Source organism: Melanostigma gelatinosum (assembly GCF_949748355.1).
Source record: "Melanostigma gelatinosum genome assembly, chromosome: 11".
Taxonomy (NCBI): domain Eukaryota; kingdom Metazoa; phylum Chordata; class Actinopteri; order Perciformes; family Zoarcidae; genus Melanostigma; species Melanostigma gelatinosum.
Window position 1 is genome coordinate 11,423,428 of NC_136644.1, and position 19,745 is coordinate 11,443,172.

A 19,745-nucleotide genomic window follows, 5' to 3' on the forward strand; every position below is an offset into this window, starting at 1 on the left:
TGATATCTTCTGATGCTTCTTGTGGACTCAACAATGTTTCTGACGTCAGATATGTAAAAATAGACATACATTCACTGCCTTAAATGCTTTTTAATCAAATACCAACTTGGACAGAAATATTATAAAAAGTATAAAGTCATGATACATAGTTGACTGTGTAATATCCATGTTGGACCAGAGCAGTGGTACAACCAACGTTCCTGCCCCAATGTTAGCATAGGACATCTGATTGACCCTGAGCTTTAACATCCTTTTTTTTCATAATTGCTTACAATGAGGGAATCATATTTGGATGGATTTAATTCGTCTGGTTTATAAACTATATATTTAGCTTACCACCGAAAGTGTTGGTGGTAAAATGGTTTCACTTGCATTACTCAGCAACTTATTTAGATGAAATTGATGCATCGAATTCATGTGCTATGTAACTTTGAACCAGCTGGGCCGTAGAGTGATTCTATTACCGGTACCTATGCTCTATGGGCCCAAAAACATGGACGCTAGAGGAAGCCTGAAAACATTTTTGGCATACGTGTTAATTTGGATAAATAGGTTCCATCTTTAATTCTATTCTGTTCTCAAAAAACATCCATGGTGTAAACATGCTATCTGTGGCCATGTATGCTATGCTGTTAACATGCGACTAGCTTTGAACCTCCATCAAATGTTTTTGATTTCTAGTGTGTCATAAGATTTGGAGCCTCACAGCGCATGCTTTCACTCAGCCTAAAAGCATTTTCCTGTTGCCCTGGGTTTCAGCAGAGAGTCTCTGCTCCAGTGTGTCTGAATACTTTCTCCGGACTAAATAGGGCCAAACCTGAAGAATCTGAAGGTTGGAACAGAAATATCTGCTGACTTCAGACTTGGCTCATAAAACAACCTCATCAGTGACACCTTATCCTAAAATAAGTTAAATGGCCTGCTCATTATCTACTCCACTGGGATGGGCATTTTCAAGCACACACGCTATAAATACAAAACAAGACTATTTAGTAAAAAAACAAACAAAAACATGATACAGTCAGAATATTAAAAGTTAATAAAAATGAAAACTCATCTTTGATGCAACATTCACAGGAAATTACGTGTTCAACATACATCCTTGTAAAGTATATTGTGCTATACTCTTATTGTATTAAATATCAATAAAAAATGTCACTTAGTCAGGGGTTGTCAGTTTAATCAATGAAAGAAAGGGGGTCCCTTAAAGTAGAAATTAAATTGGCACCCTTTTAGATCACATTCCCCATCATATTGTGCACCTATTTAAAAATATATGCAAAAATCGATTTCTTCGTATTTCTTTATCAAAATTTGAATCAGCTTTTCTTCCAAAAACAAAATATGACGTATTATGTAAGCTGGTGCCAACCAATTTCAACCAAAAACGTCATGACATCCATCAATCAATCTGCAACTTTTAGTGACGAAGGAGGTGTGTGTGGAGCCACAGTCCTCTGTAGCTCCTTATCGTGCGACATGCTAAGCCCGCCCACTTTGTAGCAGTCCAATCACATGTGAAAGATTCTATTTCAATGCCTCTTTTAACTGTACATAGCTCAAACATTCTGTTTCACTGGGACTTTACAGAGAAAAGGTTGGGAACCACTGCTCCATTGCAATGAAGGAATGAATGCAGATGTGATCACATCTGTTCCAGAAGTATGCTTGTGCATCTTAGTCTTCTTCCAATATACACGGACGCATGTGGAGGCTCATTAGTGAAGATGTCCTTAACTTGTTGGCTCATTTCATTCTGTCTTTGCAACAGGACAAATGATCAGTGGAGCCTCGTTCCGTCCTGATTTATTGGTACAGGGGCTGAAGAACGCATGGATGGTGTCAGAAAAATGATCTGTGAACGTATAAATGAGCAATCTGGCCTCCACGTTGTAGAAGGACACACGTCCTTTATCATAATCCACATAGATTCCAATCCGGGAGGGTCTGAGGCTGACTGTCAGGTTGGTTGAGGATTCTGTTCGGAAGGCGTACTCGGTACGATCCCGCAGGCTGAGGAACCAGTAGCCATGGGCGGGGCTTACCTTGACTTTGCCCTTCCGATTGACGGACCGACTTGCCACTCCCAGGTCCCAGTCAGTCTTTGCTCCCACCTCCACCTAGAAGAGGGCAGTGAGGTACAGCTTACTGGTGAGTGCAGACAGACAGACACACAGACAGACAGACACACAGAGATTCCTCGCTTTTATAATTACTTTAAATCTGGACATCAGATGGAAGTATAGCATTTCCTCAGTCTCAGTCCGACAGCAGACGAGAACATTTTCACATTGTGAACCTGGCCTTTCCTTCTGATTTACCAACCCAACAGATAAGGATGAGCATGTGCTCGAATATTTCCCAAATGTTTTGGTATGATTTTTTAAGCCTCGATGGGGAAGATTTTGATTTGTGTGTGCTGATGATGCTGAACCATCTCAACCTTACCTTTCCTTGAACTCAGAGAACCCTAGCTGTGTCATTGTAACACTTGCAGAGGAACTCAGGCACTGGGGGCTTCTGTTTACACTCAAGTTGTGTTGTCGTCCAGCTTGGTGCACTAAGCTTAGACTCCAACTACAGAAGACAGTTAGCAAACACTCTCTCCATCAGCTCAGCTGCTTCATCTAACTGTCTCTTTTCTCACTCAGCGGAAAAATCCTGTTTGTTGTTTAAATTCAAAAGAAATGACAAAAAATCAATTTCTTCGTATTTTTAAATCAAAATCTTTTCTTCCTGTAAAAGAATGACGTGTGACGTGTGCTTATGTAAGCTGGTACCTCTGTAGCTCCTTATCATGCTACATGCTAAGTCTGCCCACTTTTAGCAGTCCAATCATATGTGAAGGAGTACTGTACATGCTCAATTATTCAGTTTCACTCCATAAAAAGTAAATGCTGAAAGTTCACTCATTTATGTTTTTCATAAAAACAATGCTGGTGTCATAATTCTGCTTACTGCTTAAAGGCATACAGCTTCTGTGATAGTTAGCCTACAGTTTAGCCATCTTGCTGTTGACCACTAATTTCCGTCACGTTGTCGTCATCTGCTGGACTGGACCAGTGCAGATGACCGACTAACATTGTGGTGATGGATAGGTGTGTCCTACCAGGCTGGATGTAAACAGGAAGAAGTTGTATAAAGCAGAAGTTCAAAGTACCGCCTCCGATTGACAATACATTTAATACTTAAGGTCTTAAGTAAAAACGAATTAATTTACCCATTCCATACATGTGTTAATAATTCATTAAAGGAATAGTTCACGAAAAAATGATATAAGTTGTATCAAGTACTCTCCAAACACAACTATTTTCACGAAGCATTTTTGGATTAATGTGTGCATGTGCCCGTATGCACACAGCAAATAATTTTTTTTAGCAATATGTATTCATATAAAATAGCTTGCTGACTCAAAATTAAGCTTTGTGGTTGGTGAGGTGCCGCACATGGGTCCTTTGTGGACGACCGCCATGGACACGTACACAGCTTCACATTGTGTCCCACCTACCTCCCAGTAATGCCGTCCTGAGTTGAAGCCCTGGCGGGCGAGCACACACACCACCCGGTCAAAGCGCTCCAGGTTGTCAGGCACCGACTGATTGCGATCTCCACAGTGCACCTGCCTCCCATCTGCTGAGATGATGAGACGTTGGTGGGCTGTGTTGGCGTCTAAAGTGATGTCGTCTGACAGATTGAGAGAGTGATGGTTGGTGATTAAACTACCAATGAAAATAACACTCCATGAGTGAAAATTACATAAAAGCAGAAATTATTTTTTAAACCCTGACCTGCATATTCTTGGACCCTCCTAATCTCTGCAAAGAAAAGAGAATACATTCATAAATAATTGTATTATTTATTTTGACACTTTCTCATTGAATTTAAAAGGATCAGAACAAAGTTGAACTACATAACATGTTGTGCTGTTAGCTCATCAGAATCTTACTTGGGTTGGGCCTGGGTACAGACTGGTCCAACAAGGATTGCTGGCCTGTAGATTAGGGAAAAGAACATTTATTTTACACTGCTGTTTGGATCTTGTCCAGTTCAGCCTGCAATGAATATGATCTAAGCTCCGAATCCGAATGAGACATATTCAAACAAAAATATATGGGATATTTTTTGTCTTTTACCACAGTGGGAAACATGAAGGTACTGCTACGGTACAGTTGGTCCATTTGGTTCTAAGCTTCGCAGTAAAAAATGAAGGAGAATCCACCCATGGTCTTGGTCTTTTTTAATCAAATGTTTCCCTTAAATTCAACATCTTTACTTGACTACTCTTGGTCTGAATGAAGACTTACAGGCTTTGGGCAGTTTCTGCATCTCTTCTCCCAAGCGCTCCATCATTTGATTGACAGTCCTGAGAATCACCCCTGAGGTCAGCTGAGACCCTACAGAGACACTGGACCAGTCCTTAGCTTGTGGAGGGGTGGACAGGGCAGGGAACCTCTGCAGGTAGAAGAAATGTCAACAACACATGTGGCTTCAACAGGCTTAAAGAAATACATCCGCATTGGTTAACATTATCTCAAAATCCCTCTATCAGCTGGTGGATCATTCACGGGGTTAACAGTGTAACACATACTATTGGGAGGCAGTAGACAGGCATTTGTTGAGACCTGATAACAGAGAGTAAGAGTGAACCATGGTTATTTTGTCTTGGCAAACTTAAAGTGGTCTAATAAAAACCCTAGCAGAGGATACAGGGTTCTGAGAGACCCCATTACAGAAAGATAACACACCTCAGTGTGGAAGGTCTATAAATAAAACTGAAAACAATCCGAACAACTAATAGAAACAGAAATATTTTAGCAGCCCAGTTGCCAGGAAATGTTATGTTTCTGCAAACCACGGATAAGCTGAACGTCAACATTTTTGCATTGGGTCAGAGCAAGTAATGTAGTTTATCAAGTGACCATTACTGAAAGTTACATGGCATGAAAATGAAATGTTATAATCATGGGTATACCAAGAGGGGAAGTCCACTCAAATGGGAGGGATGGGTCAAACAAACAGGACTTTCACCCAGGGGACTCCTGTTTGTGTCCCGTGTGAGACCAAAAGTCAATGTTGACTTTATGATTCTTACAAAATGTTGTTGAGGCTCTTACACTTGAGACATAACGCTACGTAAAACGATTCCAGTGGTGTTTATGCTAGTTACTTTGTGGTGGTTGTTGTTACCATATTGTAGCAGTCTGACCACCTCCAAGAGCTTATTAACAGGATGGGAGTAGGCATATTTGACTGGTAAACACAATAAGGAATTAGCTGCCCTTAGCTGGAATAGCTCCACTAGAATGTGACGGACATTATGCTGTGGAAATATTTCATGTTTCACTTTTACAAGGGAAAGGGTTCAAGGATCAGGACAATCTTCTCGTTGGACTGATCTTGGTTCAAATGTCTTTTTCCAACAGAAATAACCTGGCTTGATTTATAATCTGGCCAGTACGGTAATACATACAGCCCACAAACCAAAAATATTATTTGGTTGCCTTCATGAAAATGCAACCAAAGATCCTGGGTTCCTACAGAAGGTCCCGGGTTCTTGGAAAAGTTCCTTCAGTGGAAAAGATACCTCAGATTCTTCACACTCCCATAATCACTGCTGCCAAGAAGTTTCTGGATTTAATGACTAAATCTAAAATGAACTAGTGGATTAATTGTTGAATGCATAACTAGTGGACACCTGCTTATTTATGAATGTATTTTTTGTGTTATCTTGGTACCCTGAGAAACAGTACGTAGTCTTCAGACAGAGCCAGCTGGCTCAGTGATGAACTCCTCTTCTTTAGCTCAGCGATCTCCTCCTCCAGCTCCCTCAGCAGGCCCTGAGCTCTGTGCTCAACTGCACGCCGAGTCATCTCTACCACCTGGGGGTAACAGATGCCATGGAGCTCAGCAGCTTATACCTCATAATGCTCCTCCTCCGTTAATAAGCAGAGGACTTGCCTACTTTTATTTCAGTGAAAACAGAAAAGACGTTTTTGTCCAGCGATTCTCTCTATATCGGTGTTATTTACCTCCAAGACTTCAGCTTGGCAGCGCTCCAAACTGGAAATCAGCTTGGAAAACATGCAAACAGTTCCATCTGTCTCTCTCTCAGCAGCAGCCTATAAACGATGAAGAGTAATATATGTGAGTTGTTTCAAGACACTCATTGGAAGTTTGTCAAATCAGCTACTTCTTTAAGCCCATGAGCAAACAGTGGGGAGGATATTGACTGGAAACCACTGATAAAGAGTGCTTGGGGGGGTGAGTGAACTGTTATTAGGATCCCGAATTGTATCGCTCCACCTCAGTTTGCTCAATATTAATTACAGCACATGTCGCATACTGGCAAAGATCTGTAGGTCCCAATCTGACACTATTTATTTCAATCATTTAACTTCTCTCTTTGAGAAAATTAGAAATATCGGTCGATAAATATTCTAAATAGATGTAAGTTAGTAAAAAATCCTGAAAAAGGATCCACCTTGGTGCAGAAGGAAAAGCTCACCTGTATTTCTCGTAAGGAGTTGTGTATCTCCTCCACTTTCCTCTCTCTCACACAGATGAGATTCTTCAGCTCCAGCTCTGCAATACCTACCTGGGACTGGAGAAGAGAGCACGCACACCTTTACTCAGGAGTATAGCATTACTGTCTATGACTAATCACCAGCCTTGTCCCAGGCCGGTCACATGTTCTATGCCAGACAGTACCCTAGTGAGTGGGATGCACAAACGTGTAGAAATTAGACTTACAATGGCTTCAAATCGTTTTTGGATTCAATTAGGTGTTGCCAAAGTCAAAGGTTTTAATCTTCAATACAACCTCAATGAAACAATCTTTTAGAACAATCTTGAAAATAACGGTCAATCACTCTTCCCATAATGCAATTACTGTAAAAACATCATTTTGTCCCCAGTTAGACAACGCTCCCTAACTGAAAGAAATACCTTCTTGTTGTGCCACTCTCTCTTGGCAGGGATGACGTTGTGTCCTCGGTGCTCTCCTGTCTCCACACAGATGCAGCAGACGCAGGTGTTATCAGTACGACAGAAGAACTCGAGACCTCTCGGGTGGATGGGACACAGAGGCACATTGGGGGAGGAGTCACCGGGACCGCGTCTTAACATTTAGCCAGAGACGTGGAAATTGAATCAGTACCTAATTGGATAACTTTTCAAAACAATGCAAACATGTTCTGCTCGTTTTCTGTAACCAGTGTAACGTTAACATGAAAACATGGTGTAATTAGCAAGCTAACATTAGATAGCTCACTATCCATTCGCTAAATGAGAAAGATGTAACATCTTCTCGCGTCGTAGTGAAGCACATCGCTATCGGGCACATCACATGACTCTCAGTGCAACTCATATCGCACACACCCTTTTAATCATGGCGGTGTATTTAAGCTGCCAGTGTACTGTTCTAGGAGTGACCCCGCACAGACGATTATTTCACGATTCAATGAAGGAGCCTCATTCAACTGCCAATCGCACAGTCAAATAGTCGCAATGATGGGAGAATGTGATCATAAAACAGAGGATCATTCATAATTAACAACATGGCTATTTCAAAATCAAAGAATAAGTTACATGTATTTCAGAGTGCTCACATAAGAACAGAGCACTATTAGAGCGCTAGATATATTTTTCAATTTATGAATGATTCCCGAAACAAACAGCCGTTTGTAGCTTGGATCTCTCTCTCCAATTGACTGTCCCTTCGCCGGCCGGCCCTCTCTGTCTGTGGACAACACTCGACCTAAAGTTCTATTTACAACATTGAAAATCAAGCAGGATGAAACAGTGCCTTTAATGAAACAGAGCTGTCCATTATTCTTAAACAACAGCCAAGGGATGGTAAGGTATATCTCGGTAAAATCTTGTTCAATAATGCTGTTGTTTTTATTTTCTTCTATAGATACCTAAAGCTTTAGGGGGATTAATTATATAGGCAAGACTTGACAAATCGGGTTGGACTAGTTCTTAATACCCTTACTCTGCTGGGTCTACGTACCTGTGTAAGTTGAAAAATGGGACAACACTGCCATCTGCTGTTGTAAATTTGTACCTGAGTAGCAATAGGAATGAATTATGGAGGATCAAAGCGATGGAGTATTTGCTACTTGGTAGTCTCTCTGAAAAATACACATAACAATGGCACTAGATTGATATGGTTGGATATAATTTATCTTACATTAAATGATAGGTTCAAGAAACCATTTGTTTCATGTGCTTTATTGCCAGCATAGCTAGCTAATATTAACATGATGCCGTCTTTCTAGACAGAACATGTGCTGTTTGTCCACAAGGGATGACCATCTGCTCTTTTCGACTTTGTCAGATGCAGATGTGAAATAAACCTGCTGTTATCACAAGCCTGACAATCTCTGGGAGATTCATTTAGTTAGGAGACCTTTCACAAAGGTCACACCTGCTCCCCCGAAAGGGGGATTCAATTAAATCAAATTCATTTTGAGATTTATCAATAATGCAAAGAATTGTCAGTTGCAGCCCTATTATACTATTATGGGAAAATGTCATCCACACCTGGCACCTTGCCGCTGATAATTACCTCAGAGACCTCTGCCAGGGATAGTGAGGCTTCAAACTCTGTTGTTCACTCCTTGACCTTCTACTTCTACACTTTTTATTTTATGATAACTTTATAAGATTTTCGGCTAACCGGATGAGCTCCACGAAGTTCAAGCCTCGCATCTCAATCACGTTTACCTTCAATACATCTGTTACACGCTTCTATTTGATGGTGTGGTCCTTGCTTGTGAATGACAATAAATTATCTTTGAATCCTTGAATACTGCCTTAAAGGTCCCCTAGCAAGTCCTGCTCCCCGATTACACTTTTCTTTGTCTCAGCATGTTTCCTGTTAATTTAGCACACCCAACATCATACCATCAATGTGTCAGGTTTTTTTTTAAAGTGAGGTTCATTTGTGGCACTATTATATGACAATTACTCACCAACCATTACTATTGTAGTAATAGCCTTTTCTGTGGAATGTTTAAGACAAGTCAAACCCATTTCAATGTAGTCTAAGGAATGTAGTTTGTCACCTGTGGGGAGGTGAGTATGGTGGATGCGGGTCGAGGGGCTCACTGTTGGGGCTTTGGGGTTGAGGGTCATTGGGGTAGGAGGGGGGAAACCTAGGAGTCGGCAGCTGCTGAAAACGAGTCATCATTTCAGTAAAGATGGTCTCTGGCATCTCTCCTGGCCTCTGGGGTGGAGACACAGCCAGGTGGTGATGATGTGAATTTGGATCCCCCACTCCTCCTTCTCTTCCATCCATTGGCACTCCAGCATTGGCCATCTCCTTGAACTGTTCAGTGATTTCCTTCAGAGTTCGGTTGATATGGAGCTCTGGCCGCTTGCGGAAGGACTCCTTGCAGAGGGGACACTGGTAGAATTTGGCGCCTCCTTCTCCGTCCCAGTAGTAGGAGATGCAGGCCTGACAGAAGCTGTGGCCGCATGGTGTTGAGACTGGGTTGTTGAACACCTCAAGACAGATCGAGCAGGTGAACTGGTCTTCAGAGAGAAAGGCGGCAGGCAGCGCCATAGTCATCCAATGTGAAGCTGTATGAGAGATAGAAAGAAATGCGAAAGAAACAAAAGAAATATAAAATAAACACAAAAGAGATACAAAAGAAATGCGTAATTCAGGATATTTAAAACCCTAATGGCAGCAGTGGCGGGCCATGCATTTTATACCTGGGCCTTCACTGCCGTCCTGCAGCTGAAATACCACCTTATACCCACATTGTGGCTCCACAGCTCATTTTTAAGGCCGGCTAGCAGCCGCTGACACGTCAAAGAATACGCCCAACATGTCAAACTAAAGATCTGATTGGTTGAACACTATGACAATCAACAATATCGTCCCCATGTACTTTAATCTGCACTGGCTGCAGGTGAGAGTCTGCCGGCCTCTGGCTCTGTTCTTACATAGAGACACAGAAGTGAGATCTGAGAGCAACTGAGAGCAACTGAGGAAGACAGTAGCTGTTCAATGAGAAAATAAGATAATGGGGGAAAAAAAATTATAAATTATAATACATGTAGTGCATTTAAGAAAAAATATTAAATTATAAAATAGATTTCTTTTTTTTTCCTTTTAAAAAAATATATATAATTAGCTTTGTGATTCTGTTTAGGCCAGCAGAGAAGGACTTGCAGGCCCTGACGGCCCACCACTGAATGACAGACATACAATCTTCATCTGCTCATTGTTGTGTTTTGGTTGTGAGAGATCATCAAACCTGATACATTAAAGGAAAATGTTCTTTACTTGCAGGCATTGTAAAAAACAACTCAATCAGGTTCGGCAATGTGAAATACAGTGGAATCAGATGCACTTACATGAAGAGGCCTGGCTTTCTGTCTCGACTCACAATCTGCTTATTTACATTTAAGGCAGCAGCTGATTACACAATCGATCACTGACAGTACCACTACAGAATATTTCAGGGAAAAACACATTCATTTCAGTGCAGAAAATATATTTTTTCTTAATTGCTTACTTTCTCTACATCCTGATGCATTGTCATTCAGCGATGCATCATCAGAGGAACATTGCAGAGTTTTTCAATCCAGCCGCAAACCAGTTTAAACTGCTGTGTAGTGTCTCTGCATCCCTCAAATAAGCCCTCGAAGTGGATTTACAGGCTTATATTTCATCTTTCTCACTTGGACCTTTTAGCACACACACGCTCCGTTTAGTCTGAAAGCCCAGCTCGAGGACGATTCATCAAATTAAGGAAAGTCAGTTCACTCAAAATTACTTTCCTCCCTCAGCTCCAGTGGAATCTGATATGCTAATTAGTTATTATCCATGATACTCTTCATGCAAAGGGTAGGAGTAAACACATATCATATCATTAAATCCACGATGAATCAACAGTGGAAAAACATTAGTTGTTTGTTTACTTTCTATTTGAGCAAATACGGCTCTGGAAAGTATAGAATATCATCCAGCCTTGGAGCTGCTAAATGTTCTTCTTTCTTACCGTCAGAATTTTACGAGCCATCAATGCATGTTTACTCAACACACTGTGGGCTAAACAGTGATCTATTACCAGACAGTGAGGTGGTTTACTTCCAATGCTGTGATTGGAATTTGGTGATGAATTTAACTTAATCCTAATCCTTAACTTGAACCCTTGGCCTCACCCAAAACAAATCTTACTTCTAACCTGACCCATAAACGGCTTCAATTGTTGGAGTGAGTGTAATAACATATGAAGCAGCACTGTTAGAAGCATTGTACTCCTCTCTGGAACGTCAGTCTATCTGAACGAGTGTGTGCCTCCTGCACTTAAACACACCCATGCTCACTTATACATTCAAACAATACTCGTGAGTAGTTTCGCAAGATCAGGAAATTCAGGTTTGGTTGGAACAGTTAGACTATGCCTGCTGACCCTGAGGGCATCATGGCAACAAACAGCTGCAAGTCATTCACACTTCCTCTTCTCTTTGTTTGAAATATTTGGGATCAGACTGCTTCCTTAAACGATACATCTGGTGGTATTCTATATTTTTCTTACAGACAACAACAGACCAAAACCAACACTGAATGTAACAAGTACTGTGTGTAGATCAAAGCCGGATAAATCTCTTCCTGTGAGCCATATTAAAAACACATCAGTGAACCTCACTGTTGCATTGGCTGACATGTTCCTTCTTTACCATGAACACACACACAAATGCACTATGTTGTCCTGTTTGAATAACATTTGTTTAAAACTACAGTGACCAGTTGTTTTCGGAAAATACTGGACATTTAAAATAATTTAAACTACAAACTAGTGAGCCATTTTTAAAGATTTACATCTTTAGTATGAACAATTCGACTCATGTCTGAGTGCCATGACAATAAGACAAATACAGAACAATATCAGCCTTATTCTTTATCATTGGCTAGATAAACGCAGAACAGATAGCGTGCCACTATGTCTCTTTTTTCCAAGACTGAAGCATTACAGTAATAGTGAACTTTGCAATGATTTGGAAGATTGAATGACTTATGGGACACCTGTTATTTGCCATGTTGGTGTCAGCTGCAGTGTCTGCATAACCAGCTGTTAATTTAGCAGCTAAATGCTGAGTCATGGATACACTTGCTAAGAAGTTTAATTGCTAGATTAGTTTAATTATGTGTCTGTCTCTCTCAGTGTCTTTAGAAAGCACATACACACACACACACACACACAGACACACACACACACACACACACACACCTTTGCACTGCTACCTGTTATTGTATCTGTCCCCTAACTTCTATCCTAACACTAATCTGCTCCCAAAATGAATCCTAATTTAACTCACAACTAAGCCTGTACAGATCTGAAGAAGGGATCCAACATTTAGCATTCTATTACTGAGGAATAGAATACACGCACACACACACACACACCAGCAGCTGTAGTACACATAGTGCCAGTATTTAGAGTTTAGAGTGAGACACATCTAGCTCATGGTAGAGCAGGTCCAATTGGAAGATTGGGAGTTTGATCCACCAGTCTATGTCAATGTATCCTTGGGCATGACACTTAACCTGCAAACTGTATGAATGGATGTGAATGTGAACTAGTTTAGTCCTGATGGGCAGATGGCATCTCGCATGGTAGTCCATTTACCATTTTGGAGCCACATGTGTTTCTGCTGCAGACCGAGATTTCATTTGTACTGAAATTCTTACATTTCTATACTTTCCACTGCTCTTCTTAGTATTTATTCTATTTATTTTCAAAGGAATTCACTTTCCCATGCATCTGTGGGCAAATACTGATACACAAACTTAGACTTAGAGTTTTCCAAAGTAAATCTGTTGCTCCTGATCCTGCCATTTGGAAAACAGTCGACCAATCAGAGATCTGTAGGATTATGAACGGGGGCGTCAGGTGCCTACATAGCCACCTAGCTACATTCATGACAAATAGCGAGAGTCATATGGCCACAAGTCTGAATGAGATCAGAGTGGCTGTATAAGTTGTACAACTCTCAAATCACATTTTCTACCACAGCTCCCATGTTGACTAAAAATGACGCATACAATAACAAAACAATGAAAACAATCAAACCTACCACGAACAGGCTAACACGAACAGAGTTCAGTTAAAGGAAGTCTTATTATCAGGTTAGGTTCAACCTTGGTTCAGAACTCTGAAAGGCTCTGAATTTAAATGTGTTTGGATTCTGTGGAAAAGTTGCACATTTAACATTTTTAAAGCAACAATCAAACATTTTACGAAATACCTGCAAGCAGTTTTACAGAGTCCGATGAGGACGTATACATCGACATGAGTCTGAATGCAGGGGGACCCTTCTAGCAGAGTTGTATCCAAACTGAATGCCCCACACAACTACAGCGCGACTTTACACAGTGAATATAGCATTTCATTCAAAAGTGTGGTTACTTATACACCTTCACGTTGAGTGATTTTCGCAACTCCCTGTCCTTTGTGTACTTACTCAATTGGATCTGAATGGAAGTTGGTGATCAGAGATGTGAGGTGCTGCTCCAGGGCTTGTCACATCTAAGACAAGTATTTAAACTAGCTTCTCTTTGATCTCATGTGTCAGGTACAATTTTAGGTGATACAACGCAGCCCTACGTCGCCTGTCAACAGTAGCACTCGGTGCATTGTTGCATATTGAGACGTCAGTCATGGGTTGAGTTCTGCATGGTGAAACTGTAAAGCTACAGTGTAAACAGGCTACAAATGCTATTGATAACGTGCCTACCCACACCTGCATTGTCTGACATTCTGTTTGCATTCCATTCATTTGGCAGATGCTTTTGTCCAAAGCCAGTGTGTTCAGCCTCCGTAGGAACAAGAGGTACTTTCAATCTCCACTTATCCACCTTATCACATTCTTTCACACACTCACAATCACATACTTCTAACAATAGAACAACAATCTAACACTAAAAATGGCTTTTAGCTGGACACATAACAAACACTGTGGTTAGCTTGAACCTTTTAACACCTTTTAACATGTTGTCCATGTGTTAATGATGGAGCTTTGAGTACCAGTACACAAGTATTGTATACAAAGTAACTCCTGTTATCTCACATACAGGAGTTACTTTGAGACAACAGACAATGTTTTGGAGTTATGCAAATGTCCCACAGACTCTGTTTAGTCCATTAGCTTGAACTTGATGCTATCCAGACATTAAAAAAGAGAACTTCATAATATAAGCGACAACATGTGAGACACACATGTTCTATAGTGCTTCTGCCGTAGGTAGACAGGCCTTACCTTCTGTGAGGACTGAAGGGATTCAGGAGGAGATGTCAGTTCAGTGGTAAACAGATGCAGCGTATTTCCAAGACTTTCTCAGTGCCGACTGTCTCTCTCCTTCTCTACAGTCCTTTCTCCTTACATTAATCCAGTGTCTGCTCACCAGTTGTCACATTCTAATCCTTTTGACTTCCTTCTTTCTGTCATTGTGCTGTTGACCCCTCCCCCCTCAAAGTTTATCCAATCCAACCTGCTCGACAGGTGCAGCAGTTAAAGGTATGCCTTTTTAAATTCTCTCTCAGCCCATACCTCTGCAGCACACTGACTCCTCTCTGCTCTTTTACTTTCTAGACAAGGACAGAATGACATAACTGATGCATTACTTCAGTGGTGGGCCGTCAGGGCCAGCAAGGCCTTCTCTGCTGGCCGAGACAGAATCATAAAGTTATCGTTATTTTATAATTTTTCATAAATACACTACATGTATTTAAAATATTTTTTCCCATTGGCTAATTATCTCATTGCATAGCTTCTGTGTTCCTTAGTTTCACTTCCAGTGCAGCTTGTTTTAAGTAGCGCTTTTATCCAATCAGATTCCGGCCCTATGCTGTCTCTAAGTAAAGAAATCTGCCCGAGGCCTTCAGAGTTACAAGTGAATCCCTTTGCAGTTTAAGTACATGGGGACGATATTGTTGATTGTCATAGTCTTCAACCAATCAGATCTTTAGTTTGACATGTTGGGCGTATTCTTTGACATGTCAGAGCCTTCTAACTGGCCTACAAGTACGTCAGCATTAACGTGCGGCTTGATTGGTCAGTGGACTAGCGTGACTGTTGTGAAGCTAGCTAGCAGAACGTTGTAGTAGAAAGAGTTAAAGTTTAAAGATATGTAAAACGTTTTTACGTGACATTACATTTTTAGCGTTTGGCGGTGACAATCCCAATATCACCTGCTTCTGTCGAGCGGACATTTTCAGCCCTCAAACACATTAAAACATATTTAACAAATACAACTGTCATCACTGGCGTCCATGAATCGAGAAGGACCTCTGGCTGAAACTGACATCAGCAGTAGCGTTAACTGTATTCATTTTTCTATCGTATTGTTTTTATGATATGGTTAATATTGTTCCTTCTCATGTGAATACTATTTTAATGGTGCCCTTGAGTGTCTGGCGGAATGCGTGTTTTAGCGCCGCAGTGTTGAATCGTGTTATTTGGGTTTCATATTATTCTACCTGCTTTGTTGTCATATAAATATATGTTACTGGTTCTTGTGAGTTTCCTCTTGTCATTGTGTTAATTACATTGATTTTGACTGTAAGCATTGTCCGACAAAAGCGTCCCGTCATGCATTCATGTATCTGCACTCTGCAGTTAGTGTATTTGTAGCCCTGTATGTTGTAGTGTCATTTGAATATGAGGTTTTTAAATAATAACCCGTAGCTGTGGTGGCATAATGAGGTCATTAGGAGGTGGTTCAACTGTAGTAGGAGAGCACTGAAGGCCTTTTTTCATTACTTCATTACTTACATGTGAAACGTAAGGGGGACTGAACTCTCCCTTAAACCGTTTACTCTATATACAGTGTACCAGTTCATCTCTTGTACGGTAAGGGGTGAAGGGGTGAAGGGGTGAAGGGATGAGGGTCGAGGGGTGGGATGCCGAAATCGGGATCTCCCCCGGGCTGTTGGAAGGCGGGGGCGGACGACTTCAGAGTTGACGGAGAATGGTTATCGAGAGCCGCGGGGAACGTGGATGGCTAAACGCAGCCGAGGTTACTGGCGACGAAGAGTGGTTAGAGAAGGAGGAAGCTCTGGGACTTCGGGATATGGCTGGTCATCTGGAAGGGTTGAGAAAGATCCTTTGTGCAAGGTAAGCGGTTTTAAGACTTACTGACCTGGTAAATGGTTGGTAAAAGGCTGTAAGGGCTTAAAATAGTGTAAATAGGAATGGGACAGCACTTTGCTGCAACATATCACATTGCCATGACAATATCAAAAAATAGTATGTACAATTGTTGGTTATTTATTTTAGCTTTTCAATCCCTGATTTGAACATCTTCCTGGATCTTTCCTCACAACATGAGAGGTAATTTATTTCCGATAATCAATTTACTCATTTTACTAAATTATCATGCAATAAATATCTGAAAACCCTTTTGGACCTTTTAAACAGAGAGCTGGTTTATTAGTTAGTCCTGTATCGGGGCTTAAACTCCCGGATCTAACAAACTTTAAATGCAATTCTGAAGTACTTGTACTTATTGCGTCTGTACACTTCCAGTCTACGGCCCAGTCTCAATCTCCACACTCACGGACTCACGAACTTACGAACTTTGAGATGCGTTCCCGAAAAGTCTGTGAGGATTTAGTTCTGTCCCACTGTCAAGTCATCGAGTGTTTGAGGGCTCTCTGGCAGACATTTGGAACCCTTTATGAACACTTACCGTAAGTCCACATTTCTGCAGACTTTGCCCAAGGGAATTACCCACAATTCATAGCAATGTGACGTTAAAGTTAAATAGGACAAAGAGAACAAAAAGAGAAAAGCTGTTTTATAATCTGAGGACATTAACTCCCTGGATAAAATCAGTTTCAGATCTAAGCTTCAAATGCCACATTAACAAGGAGATGAACTCGTCATTTTTCCACCTTAGAAACAAAGCTAAAATATGACCATTCATTAATCAAACAGAAGTCTAAAAACTGATACTCATACCTTTATATCAAGCCGACTCAATTACTGTAATGCACTTTTTACTTGCCCCCCGAAAAGAACAAAAGAGACTTCTGCTCATTTAAATAAACTTTGCAGCTCGCCTCTTTAGCAGAACCAAGAGGAGAGAGCACATCAGTCCACTTCTAGCTGCTCTGAACTGGGTCGCAGGAGATTGTATCTGGGTCAAATAGATTTGCAGAATTTCTTCCATATTCTATTAGTTAACATTGATATCTGCAGTACACCTTTGAGCCCCATGAGGGAGCCTGCATGTTTGTATCTGATCAATATACGGTAGTCTACTTTGAACATTGAATCTAATATGAAAGGCTAGCGTATACGTCCTCTTAGTTTTACTGAGGATGAAATGAAAACAATGAGATATCCTGTTAACTCTGCATAAATGCTTTTATTTGGTCTCATTGGTTAAGTATTTAACCTGTTCATATGTTTTCAACAGCACATGCATAAAACAAAGTTGTGATTTATTAAAAATATATATCTCAGCAATGGCTGGTTTACCTGTTCAGGATTGTATAGGCTGATAGGCGATGTGGTAATGTCAGTAAAAATGGTCAGAAACGTTCATTCAAGCTCAAATTCACTCTTCTAATGATTTATAGATAAGGCCCGTTGTGAACTGGGTCGTGATGATGTCATTTTTAAACACAGTGGAAAATACTGTTCTAAGCTAACGAAAACACAACGATTCTAGGATTCAGGTCATTATACACAAATGAAAACATAGTTTTGAATATGGTGTTCAATTTCTGCTCATAGATCCCCAGATCCTTCACACAGGACCTCTAAGGTCATCTTGCTCATATGCAACGACTTGAATGCCATTGTCAATTACAAAGATATAGAACACACTATCAATGGATATCAGGGAAGCCAGCTTGCTAAATACTTTTAATAGAAAGCTAAAAACGTATCTCTCCATTTTAGCCTTAAACTAGCTATCACTTTCCTGATACAGGAACTGCAAATAAAAACGACCATTCTTCTTGTATTGTGTTTGTATAGGGTTAGGGTTAGGGTTAGGGTTAGGGGTTAGGGTTAGGGTTAGTTAAGTTTGTGTATCAGTATTTACACACACATACTCACACTCACACACGCTCACACACCCACACACACATGCTTACGCACACACACACACACATACACACACACACACGCACACACTGTATAGGATATTGGAGTTTATCTCTTACATGGCAGCTCTCCAGCCCTGCTGAGGAACAGAAAAGCCTGGACTGAACTTCCAACAGTGGAAAATGTGAACGCTATGGGCACCCAAACAACTGGACTTACAGAGGTCAGAGGCAGTACAGTGAATGGAAGCATATTAAAAAACAGCATCACCAACACCATGCAAATGATCTTGACAGCTCTCGTTTTCTGCTGGTTCTCCTCCTTCTTGCCCTGAGCCTCTTTTCTTCCTGGGCTGGGCCTCCTCAGGATCCTGACAATGGACAGACTGCAGAAGAGTTCAATGAAGAGGGCGGGGGCTAGGTGAGCCGCTGAACAAATTAATAACATATTGTGATTCGATGGTAGGAAGACATTGGTGAGTCCAGACCCTACCAATCAGCAAAAAGAAAACAATAAAGACTGCGTATGAATTCACAGGGTGGGATCCTTTACATTTTATGAGGTATATTGACATATTTGTGGTAAATATATAGATTATTTTCTTTGCTTACATATACCGACCAGCCAAACAGCAGCAAGACATGTACCCCTATACCTTAGTTGTTTGTATCTGAAGAAGAAGAAGAAGAAGAAGAAGAAGAAGAAGAAGAAGAAGAAGAAGAAGAAGAAGAAGAAGAAGAAGGCAGGATTACTGTGATAATTAATGAATGATGTATTTAAATCTAGAGTTCAGAGAAGTCAGCATTTGGCCTAAACTAACATGACGAAGAGGAAGATGCGAGACACCAGACCCAACAATGCAGACGAGCTGAAGGCCCCTATCAAAGCAACCTGGGCTTCCATAACACCTCAGCAGTGCCACAGTCTCATGGCCTCCGTGCCACGCCGCATTGATGCAGTAATTCATGCAAAAGGAGCCCCGACCAAGTGTTGAGTACATACTGTATACTGTACATGGACATACTTTTCAATAGGCCAACATTTCTGTCTTAAAAATCCTTTTTTTAATTGGCTTATGTAATATTCAAATTTTCTAGGCAAAGGTTTTGCTCAAACTGAATCTGCAATTGGGCGACTGCTACCATCATAACTCCATCTGATCATCCACAAAATGACTCAAATATCAAAACATGATCAATACTAAAGCAGCACCGAAAGTAACAACCCACTCATAACTTGAAACTGAAAAATGTCCTGTTCATCTTCAAAAGACAATTATATTAGAATGTAAAGAAGTTACATTGTATTAGAATGTAGCTTCTTTACATTCTATTCGAATGTAACTTCTTAAGAACTTCTTTAAAGTTTCAGTTACCTGATGAACACCATCGGATGAACCACAGCCAGATAGCGATCCACACAGATATGGCACTGGAACACGGCTCTGCCCACCAGAGCCATACCGCGGTAAAATCCTGTGAGAGGACCAAGAGAAGATACTTTGCACAACAGGTGGATCAGCGAAAGAAAAAAACACATGGAACACGCAATTTCCATGGTTATCAGGTTCAGAGTTAAAAGTTCAGATTCAATGAGACTCCGCTTCCCGGAGACTATCAGCCACAGAGCCCAGCAGTTGATCGGGATGCCAATCATGTGGTCAACTGAGC

The 19,745-nt window shown here is 40.9% G+C and overlaps 1 protein-coding gene across 1 annotated transcript; it reads right to left on the bottom strand.

Annotated features, from left to right (window-relative positions):
- Positions 1-126: 126 nt before the first annotated feature.
- On the bottom strand, positions 127-14,395 carry LOC306783999 (E3 ubiquitin-protein ligase TRIM21-like). Its single transcript, XM_079277804.1, has 11 exons — positions 14,278-14,395; positions 9,069-9,585; positions 6,946-7,117; positions 6,506-6,601; positions 6,030-6,119; positions 5,736-5,879; positions 4,305-4,452; positions 3,947-3,991; positions 3,789-3,815; positions 3,509-3,684; positions 127-2,120 (listed from the first exon to the last, which is right to left on the bottom strand). Exons 2-11 carry the CDS (start codon positions 9,572-9,574, stop codon positions 1,752-1,754), a joined length of 1,773 nt encoding a protein of 590 aa, XP_079133930.1. The 5' UTR covers positions 9,575-9,585; positions 14,278-14,395; the 3' UTR covers positions 127-1,751.
- Positions 14,396-19,745: the final 5,350 nt, after the last annotated feature.